The 22983-nt window shown below is 34.5% G+C and overlaps 2 protein-coding genes across 2 annotated transcripts; both read right to left on the reverse strand.

Moving 5' to 3' along the window:
* Nucleotides 1–377: 377 nt before the first annotated feature.
* LOC130179700 (gap junction delta-2 protein) lies at nt 378–3803 on the reverse strand. The gene is made up of 2 exons (XM_056392672.1): nt 3165–3803; nt 378–2441 (listed from the first exon to the last, which is right to left on the reverse strand). Exons 1-2 carry the CDS (start codon nt 3233–3235, stop codon nt 1598–1600), a joined length of 915 nt encoding a protein of 304 aa, XP_056248647.1. The 5' UTR covers nt 3236–3803; the 3' UTR covers nt 378–1597.
* Nucleotides 3804–5053: 1250 nt separating this feature from the next.
* Nucleotides 5054–8678, reverse strand: LOC130180097 (actin, alpha cardiac muscle 1). The gene is made up of 7 exons (XM_056393441.1): nt 8540–8678; nt 7865–8003; nt 7274–7598; nt 7018–7179; nt 6530–6721; nt 5462–5643; nt 5054–5383 (listed from the first exon to the last, which is right to left on the reverse strand). Exons 2-7 carry the CDS (start codon nt 7991–7993, stop codon nt 5240–5242), a joined length of 1134 nt encoding a protein of 377 aa, XP_056249416.1. The 5' UTR covers nt 7994–8003; nt 8540–8678; the 3' UTR covers nt 5054–5239.
* Nucleotides 8679–22983: the final 14305 nt, after the last annotated feature.

The following is a 22983-nucleotide window of genomic DNA, read 5'->3' on the forward strand; positions in this document are numbered from 1 at the left end:
ACCCTGCGAATGAATAGCTCACTGTAAGGGCTGGAGGCAGTGTCTGATTTGATGCATGCCATATAGACTAAAAGTTCCCTTAGGCCACTCTCTTATGGAGCATAAGTATTGATGTGTCTCATGGAAGCAGTATCAGTATTGCAACACATTGCAGAGTGATGAGATCTTGTACAAGGTGTGTCCTGCAGTAGGTTTTTTTTAAATACAGAGTGGGTGTGGCTAATGTCTTCACTGCACCAAGGCAAAACTTCCACTGGATCTATATATATATATATATATATATATATATATATACTGTATATATATCTGTGTGATAGGTCAGTCAACACAAGCTGGAGTAGCAGACACAAAGTACTGCACCTCACACATTTCTGGTGTACACGAATCCCACTTTTATTTTCCACAGAAAAAAAAAAGATGTTTGTTTTTTTTCTGGTCTGTTCGGTTACATTTAAAACCATTCAATGAAAAACTGTAGCACCAGAGCAGATTTCTATTGCCCATTCTTTGATAAAAATCTCAATTTGTGCTATTTTTCAGTTTTGATCAGCTTTGATTGGGATCATTTCCTTCATGTTTATAAAAAAAGACTAGCACTTCATTTCTTTTTCCAGTCATTTGCAAAATAAAACAGAGAAAACTGTATATCTTATTATTATTATTGATATTCTTTTCATTTAAATCACAACAAATACATTTAAAGCAAATAAAAAAATTGGGCGGCATTTAGCATAATCCAAGCAGGGAATCAGCTTTCATGATGATTATTATATATCTATATATTTATATGTATACATATATATTATGTTTATATACAAGTATGGCACTTGATTACACAAAAGCAAGAAAACACTTCACAAATAAAAGCAGTGGGCGCTTTGGTGTGTTATAAATTAAGGAAGTCACAGACGTTAGCGTTTGCAGCAAATTCACCAGATACTGTTTTGCAAGTCAGCTATAAAGCAATGGAATGGTTACATATGTTAAGGTCAGTGGTGCAACACAGGCAACAAAAAAAAAAACATGAATTACGCTGATGTATTTCAACTAGGTCGAACCATAGTCAGTAAGAATTTATATATCTATGTATATATAAATCTGGATGGTAGATTTTGTCCGTTTAACCACTGTGTATGTGCCATTTAATCAGGTTGGTGCCAAAAACAGGTGGAAAGTAAATGTCTTACAAACACCGTCAGGTCAGTAGCACGTTTTGGATATAAGGTCAGGCTCTCAAGTGTTCACCTCTTAGTGCAATTTTTGCATTTACTCTCTTCAAGTACAGCAGAACAGCCCACACAAAGAGTAAATATGTGAACACGTTAACATGGTCTCCATTTAGCATCTTACAGAGTATAAACGTTACTAAAAAGTTGCATCAGTGCAATAATAAATAAGTAAACAAACGTGTAATCCACGCTTGCCATGAAGTCCTTAAAAGACCAACAAATCAAAAAAATCTGCCCACTCTTGAAGTCATGACACGAATTTAGGCGTGCGGAGCTGTCCATCATGTCCATCATGGTTTTCTGTTGTTTTTTTTTTCTTTTCATTTTTATACATGTTTTCACACCTTCCACCTCCTCCTCCTCATGTGTTACACATAAGCAGAGTCACTAGACTGAGTGCGGCCAAAATTAGGCACACTCATCCTCGGCAAGTCCTTATTTCTGATTTCATAAATGGACTTCCGCCGAGCCTGCACACCTCGCACGGCCGTTTTGATTTTCCTCCAGCCCAAGTGATTGAGTTCAGCCAGGTTCAGCACCACGCAAAACCCACTGACCGCGAACATGAATACCAGGAACACTGTCTTCTCCGTGGGTCTGGAGACGTAGCACTCGACATCTTTTATGCAGGGGTAGCGATCACATTCGTACACCGACGGGACGTTGAATCCATACAAGAAATACTGACCCACCAAAAAGCCAATTTCCAGCGCGTTTCTGAAAACCACCTGGATGATGTAAAACCTGGAGATGCCCTCCTGCCGCCTCATTTTGGACTTTGTAGTTCTCATGGCCGAATTAGGGATCTCTTTGACTTCTAAACAGTCCGGCTCGGCTTCTTTGGTGGAGTTCTCAGTGTTTTGCAGTACTCCATTAACAATGGTGTTCTTTATCTTTTTGCTTTCGTCTCGCTTCAGTGAATCTTGATCCTTGTCTAGTGTCAGATAGACTGTCGAGTAGCGCCGCTCCTTCTGCTTGGCCGACTGATGCACCGAGTATGTGATAAAACAAAGACTCGGGGTGCACACCATGATGATCTGAAAAACCCAATATCTAATGTGTGAAATGGGAAATGCCTTGTCGTAGCATGCCTGGTTGCAGCCCGGTTGTAAGGTGTTACAAACAAACATGGTTTGCTCGTCATCATAGACAGTCTCTCCAACTATTGCTACGATTAGAATCCGGAAGATGACCACCACTGTTAGTAGGATCCTAAAAAGCAAGGACACAAACAAACAATGTGAAAATAAGTGTAGATATATGTGTTAACTGACACCAAATGTGGTTGGGTTGTGCGCTGCCTCGGTGGCTGAAGCGCTCAGAATCCAATTCTGGTGTGCTGGATTTAGGGAGCTGTCCAGTTCTGAAACAGGACGCTCTTGGGGATGAGGACGCTATGTGCTGCTTGTTATGTGTATCAGTGTTGTATGTGTTTTGTGATTTAATGGCTGACATGACATGTAAGCAATCGGCGTTGCTTTGACTGTACCTGTGTGATCATTGTTAATGGTGAGAGGTGATTACGCCGACTCTCATCGCCCAATCTCTTTCTGCCACCCCAGAGTGCACAACCACCACTCAAACTCACCGACACACATCAAATGGATAAGTGGATGAATGAATACATGAAATGACACATGATTTTTTTGTTTAGTTTTGGCTGTTTGGACTTTGCAGCACCATCCCAGGTTCTGAAGAGACAGCTGCCAAATGATTTTTAGTCAGCCGTCTCGTTTAGGTAGAGGTAGGCAAAAAGAAGGATATCTGTGAAACAAGACAGAAAAATCCACAACACAGACACGAAGGACTGGGCACCATGCTACAGAAGATCCTTGAGGCACAACACAGAAACGGGGGACTGGGGACCATGCTAAAGACGATCCTGGAGGCTGCTGCGTTTCTTCGGTTGTTCTTGGTTTTTGTTGATCATCTTACCTTCCTATCATAGTAGAGTGCTGCTGGACAGCAGCCTCCAGGAGCCTCTCTAGTATAGTCCATTCCCCCATTTCTGAGCATCCGGAGAAGACAAGGGCACAACAGTACTCTGTTCAAATCCCTCCAAAAAAAAAGCGCGTTATTTCCCGTCCTACTTCTCTCTGTCTCTCGTTGGTGTCAGTCTCCAAACCTTCCGATATTAGCTAAAAAATGCATCCGTCACGGGATGCTGCTGCCGTCCCCGCTTCTCTCTGTCTCTCTGCGCGCTATCTGGTGGGTTATGTGCTGAGCGCGCAACGCCAGTGAACGTCCTGCTGTGTGTGCCGAGCGCTCCCACGACGTTTCCACACTTTTCCTTGTCATGGGAGTCTGAAGGGCTGATTACTATAAGCCCTCCTATTTTCGATCTTCAGATCAGGTTGATGGGCTGCGCGCTGCGTCTGGATGGAGGGAGGTTGGATTTAATGTCTTGCCAGCGTTAATCCGCCTTTAAGTAGTCTGCCCCCTCCCATGCGTCACATACGCGCAGACAGGTCGGTGGAGCGCAGCTAGGAGTACCAGGGCTTCTGGTTTTCAATATTTCAGTTTTGTATATAGCGTGCGCCATTCAGTGGACACTCCTGTGGACTATTGTGTCCAGTGTTGTTGCCTACAGTACATCCAGTTTATACATTTTGAAATGGGTGGCTCCACGTGAGAATCAGACTATATTGTACTGCTACTCAACTCACTGAGTTCACAACCTCATGTGCACCACATAACAATATCCATCCTCCCCAGACAGGGCTTGTGGATGCAACCTGCCCTGGGCGCAAGGGTCAAGGTGACTCCTCTGTGTTTTGAAGTTATCAGTGATATTGAGAGATTTACAAACACGTGTGTCTTATGCAGCATATGACACAGTTTTACCAAACCTATTGCTCTGTGCATCTAACCAAAGCCTATGGACGGTTTAATAAAGAGACCTAATCTCCCTCTCTTGGAGCGGATATCCTCGCATACCCAGAGGTATCCCTCACCATGTCGCAGACTGCTGGCCCGGCTGGTAGAGCTGTTGTTTCCACCTCGGGCAAAGATGATGCTCTGGATGCAGTGACAGAGTGAAAGTACCATCCGAGTTGCTAATCGCTTTACAAGGCAGCCTGCTTGCCTGTCCCCCCCGTCTCTCTGCCTGCCTGTCTGTCTCTCCCTCTTTGTCTGTGTCGAGGTTTAAAAATAGAAACAAAATATGTGACCCCGCCCTACATATTGCTCTGAGATTTGATCAATTTATGGTGTTGCATTGTGTGTGTACACTAATATTAGACTATTGTGTGGTGTGGGACAATTGGAAGTCATAGTTATTTATGTGATTGTCCTTTTGAACTAGAATGTATGGCTTCGTTAAATTTCATGCATATAGACTGACACGCTGTAATTTTGCTCTTCCAAATACTACAGCCCACTGAATTAAAGCGATGCATCATAATGAATTGTTACTAAATCGTTACCTGATTATCAACATTATTATCACTTTGTGTGTCTCCTTAAGTATAATATGTTTTTAATTATTGTTGTTATTAGCTAAATGTGTCCGGTAGGTTTGCAGGTAGGGAGTGTGAGCTTCATGTCCAACCTGAGAAACGGGGATTACCGATCACGTGACTGGTGTTTTCAGTCAGTGAAACTTTGTGAGGTTAATTTCTCGTGAGGTGGCTTATCCTCTCCGCTCACTGTAATCTTTTCTAATTCAAATCTTTAATAACCTTTACTTATCCATCACGTGACGAGAGGACAGAGCCCCGCTGCTTTCGAAAGACAGAGAAAAAGAGAGAGAGAGAGAGATTGTTATAGATCCTGAACCAGGTCCTTGTTATTTCCACAGAAAGAAAGAATGAAAGACTCTTCCGTTAGAAGTCCCGGTTCTCGTTTATTTATAAACCTATACATATCCACATATAAATTGCACTTGAGTGTAAACAAAGAATTTGTCAACAATATACGAATTTCTGCTTTGGAGCCATAAATTGGCAAAAAAGGGAGGAGGTAAGGGTGAAGAGATCAAGGGAAAGGGGGACGAGTAGGCAGTCTGGTGCTTAGAAGCACTTCCTGTGGACGATGGAGGGTCCAGCCTCATCATACTCCTGCTTGCTGATCCACATCTGTTGGAAGGTGGACAGAGAGGCGAGGATGGAGCCACCGATCCACACGGAGTACTTCCTCTCAGGGGGGGCGATGATCTAAACACAAACACACATGTTCATCTGGGAATCTGCTCCTAGAAATGTTACAGTCGTTCAACAGTAAGTCAAAGTTACCTTGATTTTCATGGTGCTGGGGGCCAGAGCAGTGATCTCCTTCTGCATGCGGTCAGCGATACCAGGGTACATGGTGGTGCCGCCGGACATGACGTTGTTGGCGTACAGGTCCTTACGGATGTCAATGTCACACTTCATGATGCTGTTGTAAGTGGTTTCGTGAATGCCCGCAGATTCCATGCCTGTGCAAACACAGCGGCCAAGTTAGTGAATTTTAACACCCCCCTATCTGACACCACCGTCAGCTGTCCCAACAGGTGCTGAAGTGGACAGCTCCGCCAGCAGCTGCGTGCTCTGCGGCGCAAATGTGAACAATAAGCCCCTGCTTTAGATCACTCATGTCTATTTATCGACCATGATGTGGTAAATCTAAGGTGGATAAACTGTGACCTTCAGTTAGTGATCCTAATCCGGCTGCCAACCACTAATGTGAGCAATAAACACCATCCACGCCAAAGTTTACTCTGATTTACTCTCTTTACTGAGCTTATTTACTTACTTTACAAGTAAAAGAAGTTGGTTGAAAGTATCACGATAGAAAATTCAACCTTCAAATCTTACTTAGGTAAAGTACAGAACTATCGCTAGAAAATGTACTTACAAAAGTCAAAGTAAAAAAAGTTACGTACAAAAGTAAAAGTACCTACTCAAGATTGGCTCCTTTCAAAAGTAGCTACTCATGATCGGCTACTGGCTACTGGCTGAAACTAGTGCCTAAAGTACCTGCATGTAACATAAATGTTGGCTAGTAGAGTATAAAGTACAATATTTCACTGTGAAATATGGTGTAGTCGAATTATAATGTAGTGTAAAATGGGTACTTCAAAATTGTACTTAAGTAGCCTATGATACCTAAGTAAATATACTTAGTTACTTTCCACTATAAACACAATGAAAATACAATGGCAGTGGTGTAAAATAAATTCAGTAGTCAATCTTTTTCACACTTAATGGTATCACATCACTTGATTAAAATGTTGCCTATTTGTGCCAGACACTATAGTTAAATTGTAATTTCATTTGTTTTGAGAAATTAGTTATTGGGTTTGTGCGGTGGCTTTTACGCACCAATGAAAGAGGGCTGGAAGAGGGTCTCCGGGCAGCGGAAACGCTCATTGCCGATGGTGATGACCTGACCATCGGGCAACTCGTAGCTCTTCTCCAGGGAGGAGGAGGAGGCGGCCGTGGCCATCTCATTCTCAAAGTCCAGAGCGACATAGCACAACTTCTCCTTGATGTCACGCACGATCTCACGCTCAGCTGGGGGGATCAGATTTGTATAACGTGAAGTTACTCACATGTGCCTCATTTAACATGTAAGAAAAGCGATTACTGCTATTATACAGTATATGTGATAAGTTTTTCTTCCCCTGGTTTGCAATTTATTTTCCCCAACTGAGTTTGTAGTAGTGTTCCAATTTTCTATTAATTTTATGATGCAGAAGGATGGTTGAAACAGCAAGAAATTACTCTGTTTTTTTCTTTTGTGTGTGTTTGGGGTGGTGTATGACGGTGTTAAAAATGTGTGTATGGATGTACAAGTAATCCTTACTCACCAGTTGTGACAAAAGAGTATCCACGTTCAGTCAGAATCTTCATGAGGTAATCTGTGAGGTCACGACCGGCCAAATCCAGACGCATGATGGCGTGAGGAAGAGCGTAACCCTCATAGATGGGCACGTTGTGGGTCACACCATCACCGGAGTCCAGGACTATGCCTAAGGATCAATACGTAAATATTTAGTTCATATACTAACTGACTACTACTATAGCTGAACTAAATCTCTTTCACACCTGGGGAATGCGTCATACCTGTGGTACGTCCAGAAGCGTACAGGGACAACACGGCCTGGATGGCCACGTACATGGCGGGGACATTGAAAGTCTCAAACATGATCTGGGTCATCTTTTCTCTGTTGGCCTTTGGGTTGAGGGGAGCCTCTGTCAGCAGGGTGGGGTGCTCCTCTGGAGCCACGCGCAGCTCATTGTAGAAAGTGTGGTGCCAGATCTTCTCCATGTCGTCCCAGTTGGTGATGATGCCATGCTCGATGGGGTACTTCAAGGTCAGGATACCTCTTTTGCTCTGAGCCTCGTCGCCGACGTATGAGTCCTTCTGGCCCATACCAACCATGACGCCCTGATAACATCAAGGACCAGGAGTTTTTAATGTTGTGGGAGAACTACCACTAATCATCACAGATCAACATTAATTATTAATTAATTATGTTTTCAAAAATAACATAATAGTCTGATTTCCTCCGTTAGTCAGTTAAAATGTGGATGCGTAATTTTTCAGCGCAATTGCGCACGCATGGGCTTCCCTCATCAAAAACCATTGTTTTAAGTGAAGCTCAAGCTCATCCTCTTAACACGTCTGTGGAGTACATGAGCAGTTTACATTACCTGGTGACGGGGGCGACCAACGATGGAGGGGAACACGGCGCGAGGTGCGTCGTCACCGGCGAATCCAGCCTTCACCAGGCCGGACCCGTTATCGCACACCAGGGCTGTAGTTTCATCGTCGTCGCACATGATGCCAGCTCTGGAACACACACGGAGGCGCGCGCGCACACACACACCGTGGCAATATTAGATCCAGTAATGAAATTCCCTGTCTGTTTTGAACTCGGCGACTGAAGATATTGTCTTCTCTTAGACAGACACAACAAACAACACACACAAGGTTGTTTTTTGTGGACAAGCAACCCGCGGGGTTAAGTTATAGCTCATAGTGATTGATGCTCGTTTTACATTCTATATAAGTCTTATGTTATTCAATAGGAATGGGTTAGCAGTTAGAACTTTTTTTTTTTTGCTGCGTCACTGACATTAGTGCTGTGCAAAGTTAGTACGATTTTAGTCTTTCACAAAAGCTATCCACAATCTACAAAAGAAAAACAAAAGATGATGAACCACATGCTGATGAGTTGACATGATCTGTTACAGTTAGATGATGACATTTGGTTAGTCAAAGAAGTGACAGTCATTCCTGTTAAAATCCTGTATCCATCGGCTTGTGATAAATCCACTGGTTGGCTTTATTTAGTCCTCCTTTGGTCAGCCCCTGTAGATACTCACCAGATCAGCACCAGACGCTGGATCTTGAGTGTGTAAACCAGGGGTGGCGAAATGTCAAGTTGAGCCAATTTATACCCCGACAAGTGTCGGTGAGATAGGGCCGAGCAGTGCGACCCCTTCTCCATATTTGGTAGCCCATTGCCCCATTAACAACAGCCACTCCATGAATGGCATGACAAGTAGAGGGGACTCCCAGGCAGACATCTGTGCCTGCAACCCATGTATGGAGGGCACTGGAGAGGGCACAGAGAGAATGACAGGCTTGCTTTTGATCTTTTCCGTACTGATAAATCACTATAATATTACTGAAAAATCCCATTGTCACTGTGGTAGGTCTACTCTAGTGAATAATACAGAGAGTATAACATATTGGCATCTATTGTCAGTACATTATTCCTTTAATATTAGTGTTTTAAAAAAGGTAAAACTGACGTCTCATTGAAGGACACACGCCTCAATCAGTTGAATCAATGGATTTTAAACAGAAAAAGACATTTCTTTGTCTTTATTTCTAATTGCTGCAACCCTAAGGACCTGCTTGGTTCACAAAACGTTGTTAAAGACTCAAGCCACATCTGCTGTAACTGACAAAACAGGGGGTTTGATGAATCTTAAATACTTACAGATTTTATATTCTAAATAATATATATTATATTCCATTAGTATTGTATCTGAATTTCTGGAAATCTCTCAGATCAGATGAGACTGGCAGGACACATGTAGCCCTACAGTACCAAATGGTTGGACCACTTGTGCCGCACAGCTGGTGTCAGCAGCTGTTTGACTCCAGACCCCACATTTCAATATTTGTTTCAACAGGAGCCACTGCTGCAGACCAAACATTCCCATTTTAGTTTGGTGTTAAGTGTGTCCCCAGTCAAAACTGTTTTATTAAATGTCATGCAAAGCCTGCACATACATTCCCAAACGACAGTACCCCACTGGACTCACCATATGGCAAAAGAGAGGATATTTTTGTCGATGCATTCATATATTTCATTTACATAAAATCAATGAGTTTTCATTATTATAATGAGCTTCTTTGAAGTTATTGATGTGGTGGCCATGCAACATGCTGTGTCCGCATATGAAAAATTGTGAAATTATTAAAATTCATGCTCTCTTGGTTTTGCATTAGCATATTTTTCTTTATTGACCTGTTAGAGAGAAATCTTAATACAAAATATATAGTACACTAAAACATTTTTTCAGTGCCTTCAGTAGAAAAATTTAAACTAGAACACACAGTACACGCTCAATAGCAGAGAGAAATACTTTGGCCTAGGTATAATATCAAAGGTTATCCAGGGCAGAGATTTTATTCTCCTTGGCATATTTCTCGTCCACTGTCTGAACACATACTACTACCTTAAACACCAACCACTGGATTAATGATTATCTTTTTATGTAATAAAAGTCAAGGTAATGTATTCCTTCGTGTAAGAAACCTTTACGGATGAATCAAAAGCAATGTTGATATAATTTGTTGTTCCCAACATCAAAACAATGAGGAAAAAGGAACATCTCTTGTTGTGACATGTGCCATATTCTTTCTTTATTCCTGCACTGAGGAAAGAACTAGACATAGGAAATGACATTGCCGGTTTGCTTGAAACAGACAGAGAGCAAGCTCTGAAGGCTGTAGAGAAACATTGGCTAAGAGCAGTGGATGGTCCCACCACAAGGAGGACAAGACAAAAGGGCACAGCAAGCCATGAATCATATGCTGCTGTCACCCGACCCCGAGCCATAACCCTTCACTGTGTGACTCTTTGTTTTGGTCTTATGTAATGAGTGGTAGGCTGTGGTCTGCTTTAAACATCCTTTGCCCCAGTATTCAAATAATGCTAACATTTTATGATCAGAGTTTAGTTAAGTCTGTCTGTGGAGAACAGGGATGTTAAGACCAAGAGGGAAAGGAGTTTGCCCTTGTGCCAAAATATCACATTCTTCTTCTTCTTTATCTTTGGCTTTCTTTTTTCACAGTGCGTTCAGGTACTATCACAGCAGGAGTAAACATAAAATGTCGGATATATCACAGTATCAGTTGAATTTCTGTCGAGAGATCCCATGACATTCTTATGCTTTACTATACTATGATGTTTTCATGCCTTTCTATACTTTTACATTGTTATGCCTTACTAAACTATGATGTTTTTATACCTTACTATACTATGATTTGGTTATTGGACAGAACAGTTCTGGGTGGTTAGAACTGTGACTTCACAGACGGAAGGTTCTGGGTTTGAAATCCAGAGGTGAGGGCTTTCTATGTCTATGACATTTTTATGCCTTACTATACTATGGCTTTTTTACGACTTTTCATGACTTACTGTATGACTTTTTAGGCCTTTCTATACTATGATTTATTTATGGGGCCAGCCTCTTCTCACAATCCAAAGACATGCACATTAGGTTGAATGCCGATTCTAATTCCTTTTTATGCCTAACTATGCTATTTTGTTTTTATGTCTTACTATAATATCATGTTTTATGACTTTTTATGCCTTACTATACAATAACATTTAAAAATAAAATGTATTTCTTACTGTACTGTCATTTTTATGCCTTACTATACTATGATGTTTTTATGACTTTTTATGCCTTACTATACAATAACATTTGTTTTTAATTTTTATTTCTTACTATACTATGTCGTTTTTTATGACTTTTTATGCCTTACTATACTATGACATTTTATGACTTTTTATGCCTTGCCATACTATGACGTTTTTTAAACTTTTTATGCCTTACTATACTATGATGATTTTATGACTTTTTATGCCTTACTATACTATGACGTTTTATGACTTTTTATGCCTTACTATACAATAACATTTGTTTTTAATTTTTATTTCTTACTATACTATGTCGTTTTTTATGACTTTTTATGCCTTACTATACTATGACATTTTATGACTTTTTATGCCTTACTATACTATGACATTTTATGACTTTTTATGCCTTACTATACTATGACGTTTTTATGCCTTACTATACTATGACGTTTTGGTGACTTTTTTTACCTCACTATACTAAGTGGATTTTATGACTTTTTATGCCCTGCTATATGTTGATGTTTTTATGACTTTTCATGTCTTACTATACTATGACGTTTTTTAAACTTTTTATGCCTTACTATACTATGACGTTTTTTACAATTTTTATTCCTTACTATACTATGTCATTTTTATGCCTAACTATACTATGATGTTTTTAAACTTTTTATGCCTTACTATACTGTGATGTTTTTATGACTTTTTATGCCTAACTATACTATGACGTTTTTTAAACCTTTTATGTCTTGCTATACTATGACGTTTTATGACTTTTTATCCCTTACTATACTATGTCGTTTTTATGACTTTTTATGCCCTACTATACTTTGATGTTTTTAGGACTTTTTATGCCTTACTATACTATGACGTTTTTTAAACTTTTTATGCCTTACTATACTATGACGTTTTTTAAAATTTTTATTCCTTACTATACTGTCATTTTTATGCCTAACTATACTATGATGTTTTTAAACTTTTTATGCCTTACTATACTGTGATGTTTTTATGACTTTTTATGCCTAACTATACTATGACGTTTTATAAACTTTTTATGCCTTACTATACTATGATGATTTTATGACTTTTTATGCCTTACTATACTATGACGTTTTATGACTTTTTATGCCTTACTATACAATAACATTTGTTTTTAATTTTTATTTCTTACTATACTATGTCATTTTTTATGACTTTTTATGCCTTACTATACTATGACATTTTATGACTTTTTATGCCTTACTATACTATGTCGTTTTTTATGCCTTACTATACTATGACGTTTTGGTGACTTTTTTTACCTCACTATACTAAGTGGATTTTATGACTTTTTATGCCCTGCTATATGTTGATGTTTTTATGACTTTTCATGTCTTACTATACTATGACGTTTTTTAAACTTTTTATGCCTTACTATACTATGACGTTTTTTAAAATTTTTATTCCTTACTATACTATGTCATTTTTATGCCTAACTATACTATGATGTTTTTAAACTTTTTATGCCTTACTATACTGTGATGTTTTTATGACTTTTTATGCCTAACTATACTATGACGTTTTTTAAACCTTTTATGTCTTGCTATACTATGACGTTTTATGACTTTTTATCCCTTACTATACTATGTCGTTTTTATGACTTTTTATGCCCTACTATACTTTGATGTTTTTAGGACTTTTTATGCCTTACTATACTATGACGTTTTTTAAACTTTTTATGCCTTACTATACTATGACGTTTTTTAAAATTTTTATTCCTTACTATACTGTCATTTTTATGCCTAACTATACTATGATGTTTTTAAACTTTTTATGCCTTACTATACTGTGATGTTTTTATGACTTTTTATGCCTAACTATACTATGACGTTTTATAAACTTTTTATGCCTTACTATACTATGATGATTTTATGACTTTTTATGCCTTACTATACTATGACGTTTTATGACTTTTTATGCCTTACTATACAATAACATTTGTTTTTAATTTTTATTTCTTACTATACTATGTCATTTTTTATGACTTTTTATGCCTTACTATACTATGACATTTTATGACTTTTTATGCCTTACTATACTATGTCGTTTTTTATGCCTTACTATACTATGACGTTTTGGTGACTTTTTTTACCTCACTATACTAAGTGGATTTTATGACTTTTTATGCCCTGCTATATGTTGATGTTTTTATGACTTTTCATGTCTTACTATACTATGACGTTTTTTAAACTTTTTATGCCTTACTATACTATGACGTTTTTTAAAATTTTTATTCCTTACTATACTATGTTTTTTTTATGCCTAACTATACTATGATGTTTTTAAACTTTTTATGCCTTACTATACTGTGATGTTTTTATGACTTTTTATGCCTAACTATACTATGACGTTTTTTAAACTTTTTATGTCTTGCTATACTATGACGTTTCATGACTTTTTATCCCTTACTATACTATGTCGTTTTTATGACTTTTTATCCCTTACTATACTATGTCGTTTTTATGACTTTTTATGCCCTACTATACTTTGATGTTTTTAGGACTTTTTATGCCTTACTATACTATGACGTTTTTTAAACTTTTTATGCCTTACTATACTATGACGTTTTTTAAACTTTTTATGCCTTACTATACTGTGATGTTTTTATGACTTTTTATGCCTAACTATACTATGACGTTTTTTAAACTTTTTATGTCTTGCTATACTATGACGTTTTATGACTTTTTATCCCTTACTATACTATGTCGTTTTTATGACTTTTTATCCCTTACTATACTATGTCGTTTTTATGACTTTTTATGCCCTACTATACTTTGATGTTTTTAGGACTTTTTATGCCTTACTATACTATGACGTTTTTTAAACTTTTTATGCCTTACTATACTATGACGTTTTTTTAAATTTTTATTCCTTACTATACTATGTCATTTTTATGCCTAACTATACTATGATGTTTTTAAACTTTTTATGCCTTACTATACTGTGATGTTTTTATGACTTTTTATGCCTAACTATACTATGACGTTTTTTAAACTTTTTATGTCTTGCTATACTATGACGTTTTATGACTTTTTATGCCTAACTATACTATGACGTTTTTTAAACTTTTTATGCCTTACTATACTGTGATGTTTTTATGACTTTTTATGCCTAACTATACTATGACGTTTTTTAAACTTTTTATGTCTTGCTATACTATGATGTTTTTATGACTTTTTATGCCTTACTATACAATAACATTTGTTTTTAATTTTTATTTCTTACTATACTATGTCGTTTTTTATGACTTTTTATGCCTTACTATACTATGACATTTTATGACTTTTTATGCCTTGCCATACTATGACGTTTTTTAAACTTTTTATGCCTTACTATACTATGATGATTTTATGACTTTTTATGCCTTACTATACTATGACGTTTTATGACTTTTTATGCCTTACTATACAATAACATTTGTTTTTAATTTTTATTTCTTACTATACTATGTCGTTTTTTATGACTTTTTATGCCTTACTATACTATGACATTTTATGACTTTTTATGCCTTACTATACTATGACGTTTTTTAAACTTTTTATGCCTTACTATACTATGATGATTTTATGACTTTTTATGCCTTACTATACTATGACTATTCATGACTTTTTATGCCTTACTATACAATAACATTTAAAAAAAAAATGTATTTCTTAATGTACTGTCATTTTTATGCCTTACTACACTATGATGTTTTTTAAGCTTTTTACGCCTTACTATACTATGACGTTTTATGAGTTTTTATGCCTTACTGTACTATGATGTTTTATGACTTTTTGTGCCTTACTATACTATGGCGTTTTTAAAACTTTTTATGCCTTACTATACTGTGACGTTTTATGACTTTTTATGCCTTACTGTACTATGATGTTTTATGACTTTTTGTACCTTACTATACTATGGCGTTTTTAAAACTGACATTTGTTTTTTAATTTTTATTTCTTACTATACTATGTCGTTTTTTATGACTTTTTATGCATTACTATACTATGACATTTTATGACTTTTTATGCCTTACTATACTATGACGTTTTTTAAACTTTTTATGCCTTACTATACTATCAGGATTTTATGACTTTTTATGCCTTACTATACTATGACGTTTTATGACTTTTTATGCCTTACACCACAATAACATTTAAAAAAAAAATGTATTTCTTACTGTACTGTCATTTTTATGCCTTACTATACTATATCGTTTTTTTATGACTTTTTATGCCTTACTATACTATGACGTTTTATGACTTTTTATGCCTTACTATACTTTGATGTTTTTATGACTTTTTATGCCTTACTATACTATGACGTTTTATGACTTTTTATGCCTTACTATACTTTGATGTTTTTATGACTTTTTATGCCTTACTATACTATGATGTTTTTAAAGCTTTTTATGCCTTACTATACTATGACGTTTTATGACTTTTTATGCCTTACTATACTATGATGTTTTTATTACTTTTTATGCCTTACTATACTATGACGTTTTATGAGTTTTTATGCCTTACTGTACTATGATGTTTTATGACTTTTTGTGCCTTACTATACTATGATGTTTTTATGACTTTTTATGCCTAACTATACTATGACGTTTTTTAAACTTTTTATGTTTTGCTATACTATGTCATTTTTATGCCTTACTATACTATGACGTTTTTTAAACTTTTTATGCCTTATTATACTATGATGATTTTATGACTTTTTATGCCTTACTATACTATGACTATTTATGACTTTTTATACCTTACTATACAATAACATTTTAAAAAACATTTTATTTCTTACTGTACTGTCATTTTTATGCCTTACTATACTATGATGTTTTTTAAGCTTTTTACGCCTTACTATAGTATGACGTTTTATGACTTTTTATGCCTTACTGTACTATGATGTATTATGACTTTTTGTGCCTTACTATACTATGGCGTTTTTAAAACTTTTTATGCCTTACTATACTATGACGTTTTATGACTTTTTATGCCTTACTGTACTATGATGTTTTATGACTTTTTGTGCCTTACTATACTATGGCGTTTTTAAAACTTTTTATGCCGTACTATACTATGACGTTTTATGACTTTTTATGCCTTACTGTACTGTGTCGTTTTTATGACTTTTTATCCCTTACTATACTATGTCGTTTTTATGACTTTTTATCCCTTACTATACTATGTCATTTTTATGACTTTTTATGCCCTACTATACTTTGATGTTTTTATGACTTTTTATGCCTTACTATACTATGACGTTTTTATGCCTTACTATACTATGACGTTTTGGTGACTTTTTTTACCTCACTATACTAAGTGGATTTTATGACTTTTTATGCCCTGCTATATGTTGATGTTTTTATGACTTGTCATGTCTTACTATACTATGACGTTTTTTTAACTTTTTATGCCTTACTATACTATGACGTTTTTTAAAATTTTTATTCCTTACTATACTATGTCATTTTTATGCCTGACTATACTATGATGTTTTTAAACTTTTTATGTCTTACTATACTGTGATGTTTTTATGACTTTTTATACCTAACTATACTATGACGTTTTTTAAACTTTTTATGTCTTGCTATACTATGACGTTTTATGACTTTTTATGCCTAACTATACTATGACGTTTTTTAAACTTTTTATGCCTTACTATACTATGAAGATTTTATGACTTTTTATGCCTTACTATACTATGACGTTTTATGACTTTTTATGCCTTACTATACAATAACATTTAAAAAAAAAATTTATTTCTTACTGTACTGTCATTTTTATGCCTTACTATACTATGATGTTTTTTAAGCTTTTTACGCCTTACTATACTATGACGTTTTATGAGTTTTTATGCCTTACTGTACTATGATGTTTTATGACTTTTTGTGCCTTACTATACTATGATGTTTTTATGACTTTTTATGCCTAACTATACTATGACGTTTTTTAAACTTTTTATGTTTTGCTATACTATGTCATTTTTATGCCTTACTATACTATGACGTTTTTTAAACTTTTTATGCCTTACTATACTATGATGATTTTATGACTTTTTATGCCTTATTATACTATGACTATTTATGACTTTTTATGCCTTACTATACAATAACATTTTTAAAAAATTTTTATTTCTTACTGTACTGTCATTTTTATGCCTTACTATACTATGATGTTTTTTAAGCTTTTTACGCCTTACTATACTATGACGTTTTATGAGTTTTTATGCCTAACTATAGTATGCCGTTTTTTAAACTTTTTATGTTTTGCTATACTATGTCATCTTTATGCCTTACTATACTATGTCGTTTTTATTACTTTTTATGCTTTACTATACTATGACGTTTTTTAAACTTTTTATGCCTTACTATACTATGACGTTTTATGACTTTTTATGTCTTACTATACAATAACATTTTTAAAAAAAAATGTATTTCTTACTATACTGTGTTATTTTTATGCCTTATTATACTATTTTGTTTTTTATGACTTTTTATGCCTCACTATACTATGTCGTTTTATGACTTTTTATGTCTTACTATACTATGCCATTTTATGACATTTTATGCCTTACTATACTATGACATTTTATGACATTTTATGCCTTACCATAATATGACGTTTTTTTTTTAAATTTCCGTGCCTTAATATACTATGTCGTTTTTGTGACTTTTTATGCCCTACTATACTTTGACGTTTTTATGACTTTTTATGCCTTACTATACTATGACGTTTTTATGAATTTTTATGCCTTGCTATACTATGATGTTTTATGACTTTTTATGCCTTACTATACTATGACGTTTTTTGAAATTTTTATGTCTTGCTATACTATGTTGTTTTTATGACTTTTTATGCCTCACTTTATACTATGACATTTTATGCCTTACTATACCATGACGTTTTTTTTAAATTTCATGTTTAATGCCTTACTATGTCGTTTATATTACTTTTTAGGACTTACTATACTATGACGTTTTTTGACTTTTTATGCCTAACTATACTATGACGTTTTTTTAAATTTTTATTTCTGACTATACTATGTCATTTTTATGCCTTACTATACTATGTCGATTTCATGACTTTTTATGCCTTACTATACTATGACGTTTTTTAAACTTTTTATGCCTTACTATAGTATGATGTTTTATGCCTTTTTATGCCCTACTATACTTTGACATTTTTCTGACATTTTATGCCTTATTATACTATGACGTTTTTTTGTTTTTTTTTAATTTCCATGCCTTACTATACTATATCATGTTTAATGCCTTACTATGTCGTTTTTTTGCCCTACTATACTTTGATGTTTTTATGACTTTTTATGCCTTACTATACTATAACGTTTTTATGCCTTACTATACTATGATGTTTTTTATACTTTTTATGCAGGACTATACTATGAGGTTTTATTACTTTTCATGCCCTATTATACCTTGACGTTTTTCTGACTTTTTATGCCTTATTATACTATGAAGTTTTTGTGACTTTTTATGCCTTACTATACTATGCCCTTTCATTTCTTGCTGAAAAGAGTATTTCTTATGACAGAAAGATGAACAAGTGAAAACAATGAGACCAACAAGTCACCACTTCAATGTGGCTGGTTTTATTCATGCATGAAGGACAGATCTGAAAACAAAAGTTTTACTGCTAGTATGGTCTTCTGCTTCCGATTTGCGTGACAAGCTGATATTGATCTTGAGATCTTCTGGTCTGTGGGGCGTCTTAGCTGTTACTCGTCCTTCTTCGGAGCTCCTGAGATCATGCTCCCTCCATGGGGCTCTAACCATATACAAAAAACAAATGCTTTCATCGATCTTACAAGGACCTACAGATTTGTCCTAAATACCTTGGTGTCCGGCACATACAGTATATACAGTCAAACATCACTTATATTCTAAAGTTAAAGTTATATGCACCTAAAATATTTAATGCCTTACATTATTTCATGTCTTACTATACTATAATGTTTTTTTTTTTACTTTTTATGCCTAACTATACTAGGATATTCTTATGACTTTTTATGCCTTAGTGTAGTATGACTCTTTTGTGCCTTACTATACTATGTCGTTTTTATGCCTTACTATACTGTCGTTTTTATGCCATACTATAATGTCGTTTTTATGACTTTTTATACCGTATGACATTTTCTAAACTTTTTATACCTTAGTATACTATGACGTTTTTTTAAATTTCCATGCCTTACTATACTATGTTGTTTTTATTACCTTTTAGGAGTGTCGTTTTTATGCCTTACTATATTGTCGTTTTTATGACTTTTTATGCTGTATGACATTTTTTAAACTTTTTATACCTTACTATACTATGATGTTTTTTTAAATTTCCATGCCTTACTATACTATGTCGTTTTTATTACCTTTTAGGACTTACTATACTATGACAAATTATAAATTTTTATGCCTTACTATACTATGTCGTTTTTATGCCTTTCTGAATTGTCGTTTGTATGACTTTTTATGCCGTACTATACTTCAACGTTTTTATGACTTTTTATGCCATACTATACTATGACGTTTTTTAAACTTTTCATGCCTCACTATACTATGACGTTTTTATGCCTTACTATACTATGACGTTTTTTAAATTTTTTATGCCTTAATATACTATGTCGTTTTTCTGACTTTTTATGCCCTACTATACTATGACATTTTATGACTTTTTGTGCCTTACTATACTATGACGTTTTTTAAACTTTTTATGCCTCACTTTATACTATGACATTTTATGCCTTACTATACTATGACGTTTTTTTTTTAATTTCCATGCCTTACTATACTATGTCATGTTTAATGCCTTACTATGTCGTTTATATTACTTTTTAGGACTTACTATACCATGACGTTTTATGACTTTTTATGCCTTACTATAATATTAAGTTTTGATTACTTTTTATGCCTCGCTATACTGTGAGGTTTTATGACTTTTTATGCCTAACTATACTATGACGTTTTTATGCCTTTCTATATTGTCGTTTTTATGACTTTTTATGCCGTACTATACTTCAACGTTTTTATGACTTTTTATGCCATACTATACTATGACGTTTTTTAAACTTTTCATGCCTCACTATACTATGACGTTTTTATGTCTTACTATACTATGACGTTTTTTAAACTTTTTATGCCTTAATATACTATTTCGTTTTTCTGACTTTTTATGCCCTACTATACTATGACGTTTTATGACTTTTTGTGCCTTACTATACTATGGCGTTTTTTAAACTTTTTATGCCTCACTTTATACTATGACATTTTATGCCATACTATACTATGACGTTTTTTTTTTAATTTCCATGCCTTACTATACTATGTCATGTTTAATGCCTTACTATGTCATTTATATTACTTTTTAAGGACTTACTATACTATGACGTTTTATGACTTTTTATGCCTTACTATAATATTAAGTTTTGATTACTTTTTATGCCTCGCTATACTGTGAGGTTTTATGACTTTTTATGCCTAACTATACTATGACGTTTTTATGCCTTTCTATACTACGTAATTTTTATGCCTATGACGGTTTTTTAAAGTTTTTATGCCTTACTATACTATGTAATTTTTATGACTTTTTATGCCTTATACTATGACGTTTTATTTTGTACTTTTTGTGCGTTACTATCGATGTCCATTTTATGCCTCACTATACTATATGATTTTTATGCCTTACTATACTATGTCGTTTTTATGACTTTTTATGCCCTACTATAATTTGACGTTTTTACGACTTTTTATGCCTTACTATACTATGATGTTTTATGAGTTTTTATGCCCTACTATACTATAACGTTTTTATGCCTTACTATACTATGATGTTTTTTGACTTTTTATGCAGGACTATACTATGAGGTTTTATGACTTTTCATGCCCTATTATACCTTGACGTTTTTCTGACTTTTTATGCCTTATTATACTATGCCCTTTCATTTCTTGCTGAAAAGAATATTTCTTATGACAGAAAGATGAACAAGTGAAAACAATGAGACCAACAAGTCACCACTTCAATGTGGCTGGTTTTATTCATGCATGAAGGACAGATCTGAAAACAAAAGTTTTACTGCTAGTATGGTCTTCTGCTACCGATTTGCATGACAAGCTGATGTTGATCTTGAGATCTTCTGGTCTGTGGGGCGTCTTAGCTGTTACTCGTCCTTCTTCGGAGCTCCTGAGATCATTCTCCCTCCACGGGGCTCTAACCATATACACAAACAAATGCTTTCATCGATCTTACAAGGACCTCCAGATTTGTCCTAAATACCTCGGTGTCCGGCACATACAGTATATACAGTCAAACATCACTTATATTCTAAAGTTAAAGTTATATGCACCTAAAATATTTAATGCCTTACATTATTTCATGTCTTACTATACTATAATGTTTTTTTTTTTACTTTTTATGCCTAACTATACTATGATATTCTTATGACTTTTTATGCCTTACTATAGTATGTCGTTTTGATGTCGTTTTTATGCCTTACTATACTGTCATTTTTATGACTTTTTATTCCTTACTATACTATGTCGTTTTTATGACTTTTTATGCCTTACTATACTATGACGTTTTTATGACTTTTTATGCCTTACTATACCTTGTCATTTTTTTGCCTTACTATACTGTCGTTTTTATGACTTTTTATGCCTTATTATAGTATGGCGTTTTATTAAACTTTTTGTTACTTACTATACTATGTCATTGTTATGCCTTACTATACTATGATGTTTTTTAAACATTTTATGACTTATTATACAATGAAGTTTTATGACTTACTGTACTATGACATTTTTGTGACTGACTATACTATGAGTTTTTATGCCTTACTAAACTATAACGGTTTGATTACTTTCTATGCTTACATACTATGACACCTTTTACACTTTGTATCCCTTACTATACTGTCATTTTTATGCCCTACTGTACTATGACGTTTTCATGTCTTACTATGCTGTGACTTTTTTGACTTTTTATGCCTTACTATAGTATGACATTTTTATAAATTTTTATATACCTCACTATACTATGACGTTTTTTTTAAAACTTTTTGTGCCTTACTACACTGTCATTTTCATGCCTCACTATACTATGACGTATTTTTTACTTCTTTTGCCTCACTATACTATTTCATTTTTATGACTTTTTATGCCTTACTATATACTATGATGTTTTTTTGACTTTTTATGCCTTACTATACTATCGATTTTTTATAACTTTTAATGACTTACTACACTATGACATTATTATGACATTCTCATGCCTTACTATCCAATGATGCTTTTTTGTCATTTTTATTGCTTACAAACCATGATTTTTTTATGCCTTACTATACTATGTTGTTTTTATGACTTTTTATGCCTCATTATACTATGACGTTGTTAAGACATTTTATGCCTTACTATACTATAACTTTTTATGCCCTTCTATACTTTGACGTTATTTTGACTATTAATACTATGTCATTTTCATGCCTATGACGTTTTTTAAAATTTTTATGTCTTACTATACTATGTCATTTTTATTACCTTTTAGGACTTACTATACTGTGACAAATTATGACGTTTTATGCCTTACTATACTATGTCGTTTTTATGCCTTACTATACTGTCGTTTTTATGCCTTACTATATTGTCGTTTTTATGACTTTTTATGCCGTACTATACTTCAACGTTTTTATGACTTTTTATGCCTTACTATACTCTGATGTTTTTATGACTTTTTATGCCTTACTATACTATGACATTTATTTTCATTTTTATGCCTTACTATACTTTGACGTTTTTTTAAATTTTTATGCCTTACTATACGATGACGTTTTTATGACTTTTTATGCCTTACTATACTATAG

Source organism: Seriola aureovittata, chromosome 13 (assembly GCF_021018895.1).
Source record: "Seriola aureovittata isolate HTS-2021-v1 ecotype China chromosome 13, ASM2101889v1, whole genome shotgun sequence".
Taxonomy (NCBI): Eukaryota; Metazoa; Chordata; class Actinopteri; order Carangiformes; family Carangidae; genus Seriola; species Seriola aureovittata.

Coding starts and splice junctions, on each gene's coding strand:
- LOC130179700 (XM_056392672.1), bottom strand. CDS start 3,235: ATGGGGGAATGGACTATACTAGAGAGGCTCCTGGAGGCTGCTGTCCAG. Junction 2,442..3,164: donor CACTCTACTATGATAGGAAG/GTAAGATGATCA, acceptor CTTGCTTTTTAG/GATCCTACTAACAGTGGTGG.
- LOC130180097 (XM_056393441.1), bottom strand. CDS start 7,993: ATGTGCGACGACGATGAAACTACAGCCCTGGTGTGCGATAACGGGTCC. Junction 7,180..7,273: donor CGCTTCTGGACGTACCACAG/GTATGACGCATT, acceptor ATTGATCCTTAG/GCATAGTCCTGGACTCCGGT. Junction 5,384..5,461: donor CCAGCACCATGAAAATCAAG/GTAACTTTGACT, acceptor GTTTGTGTTTAG/ATCATCGCCCCCCCTGAGAG.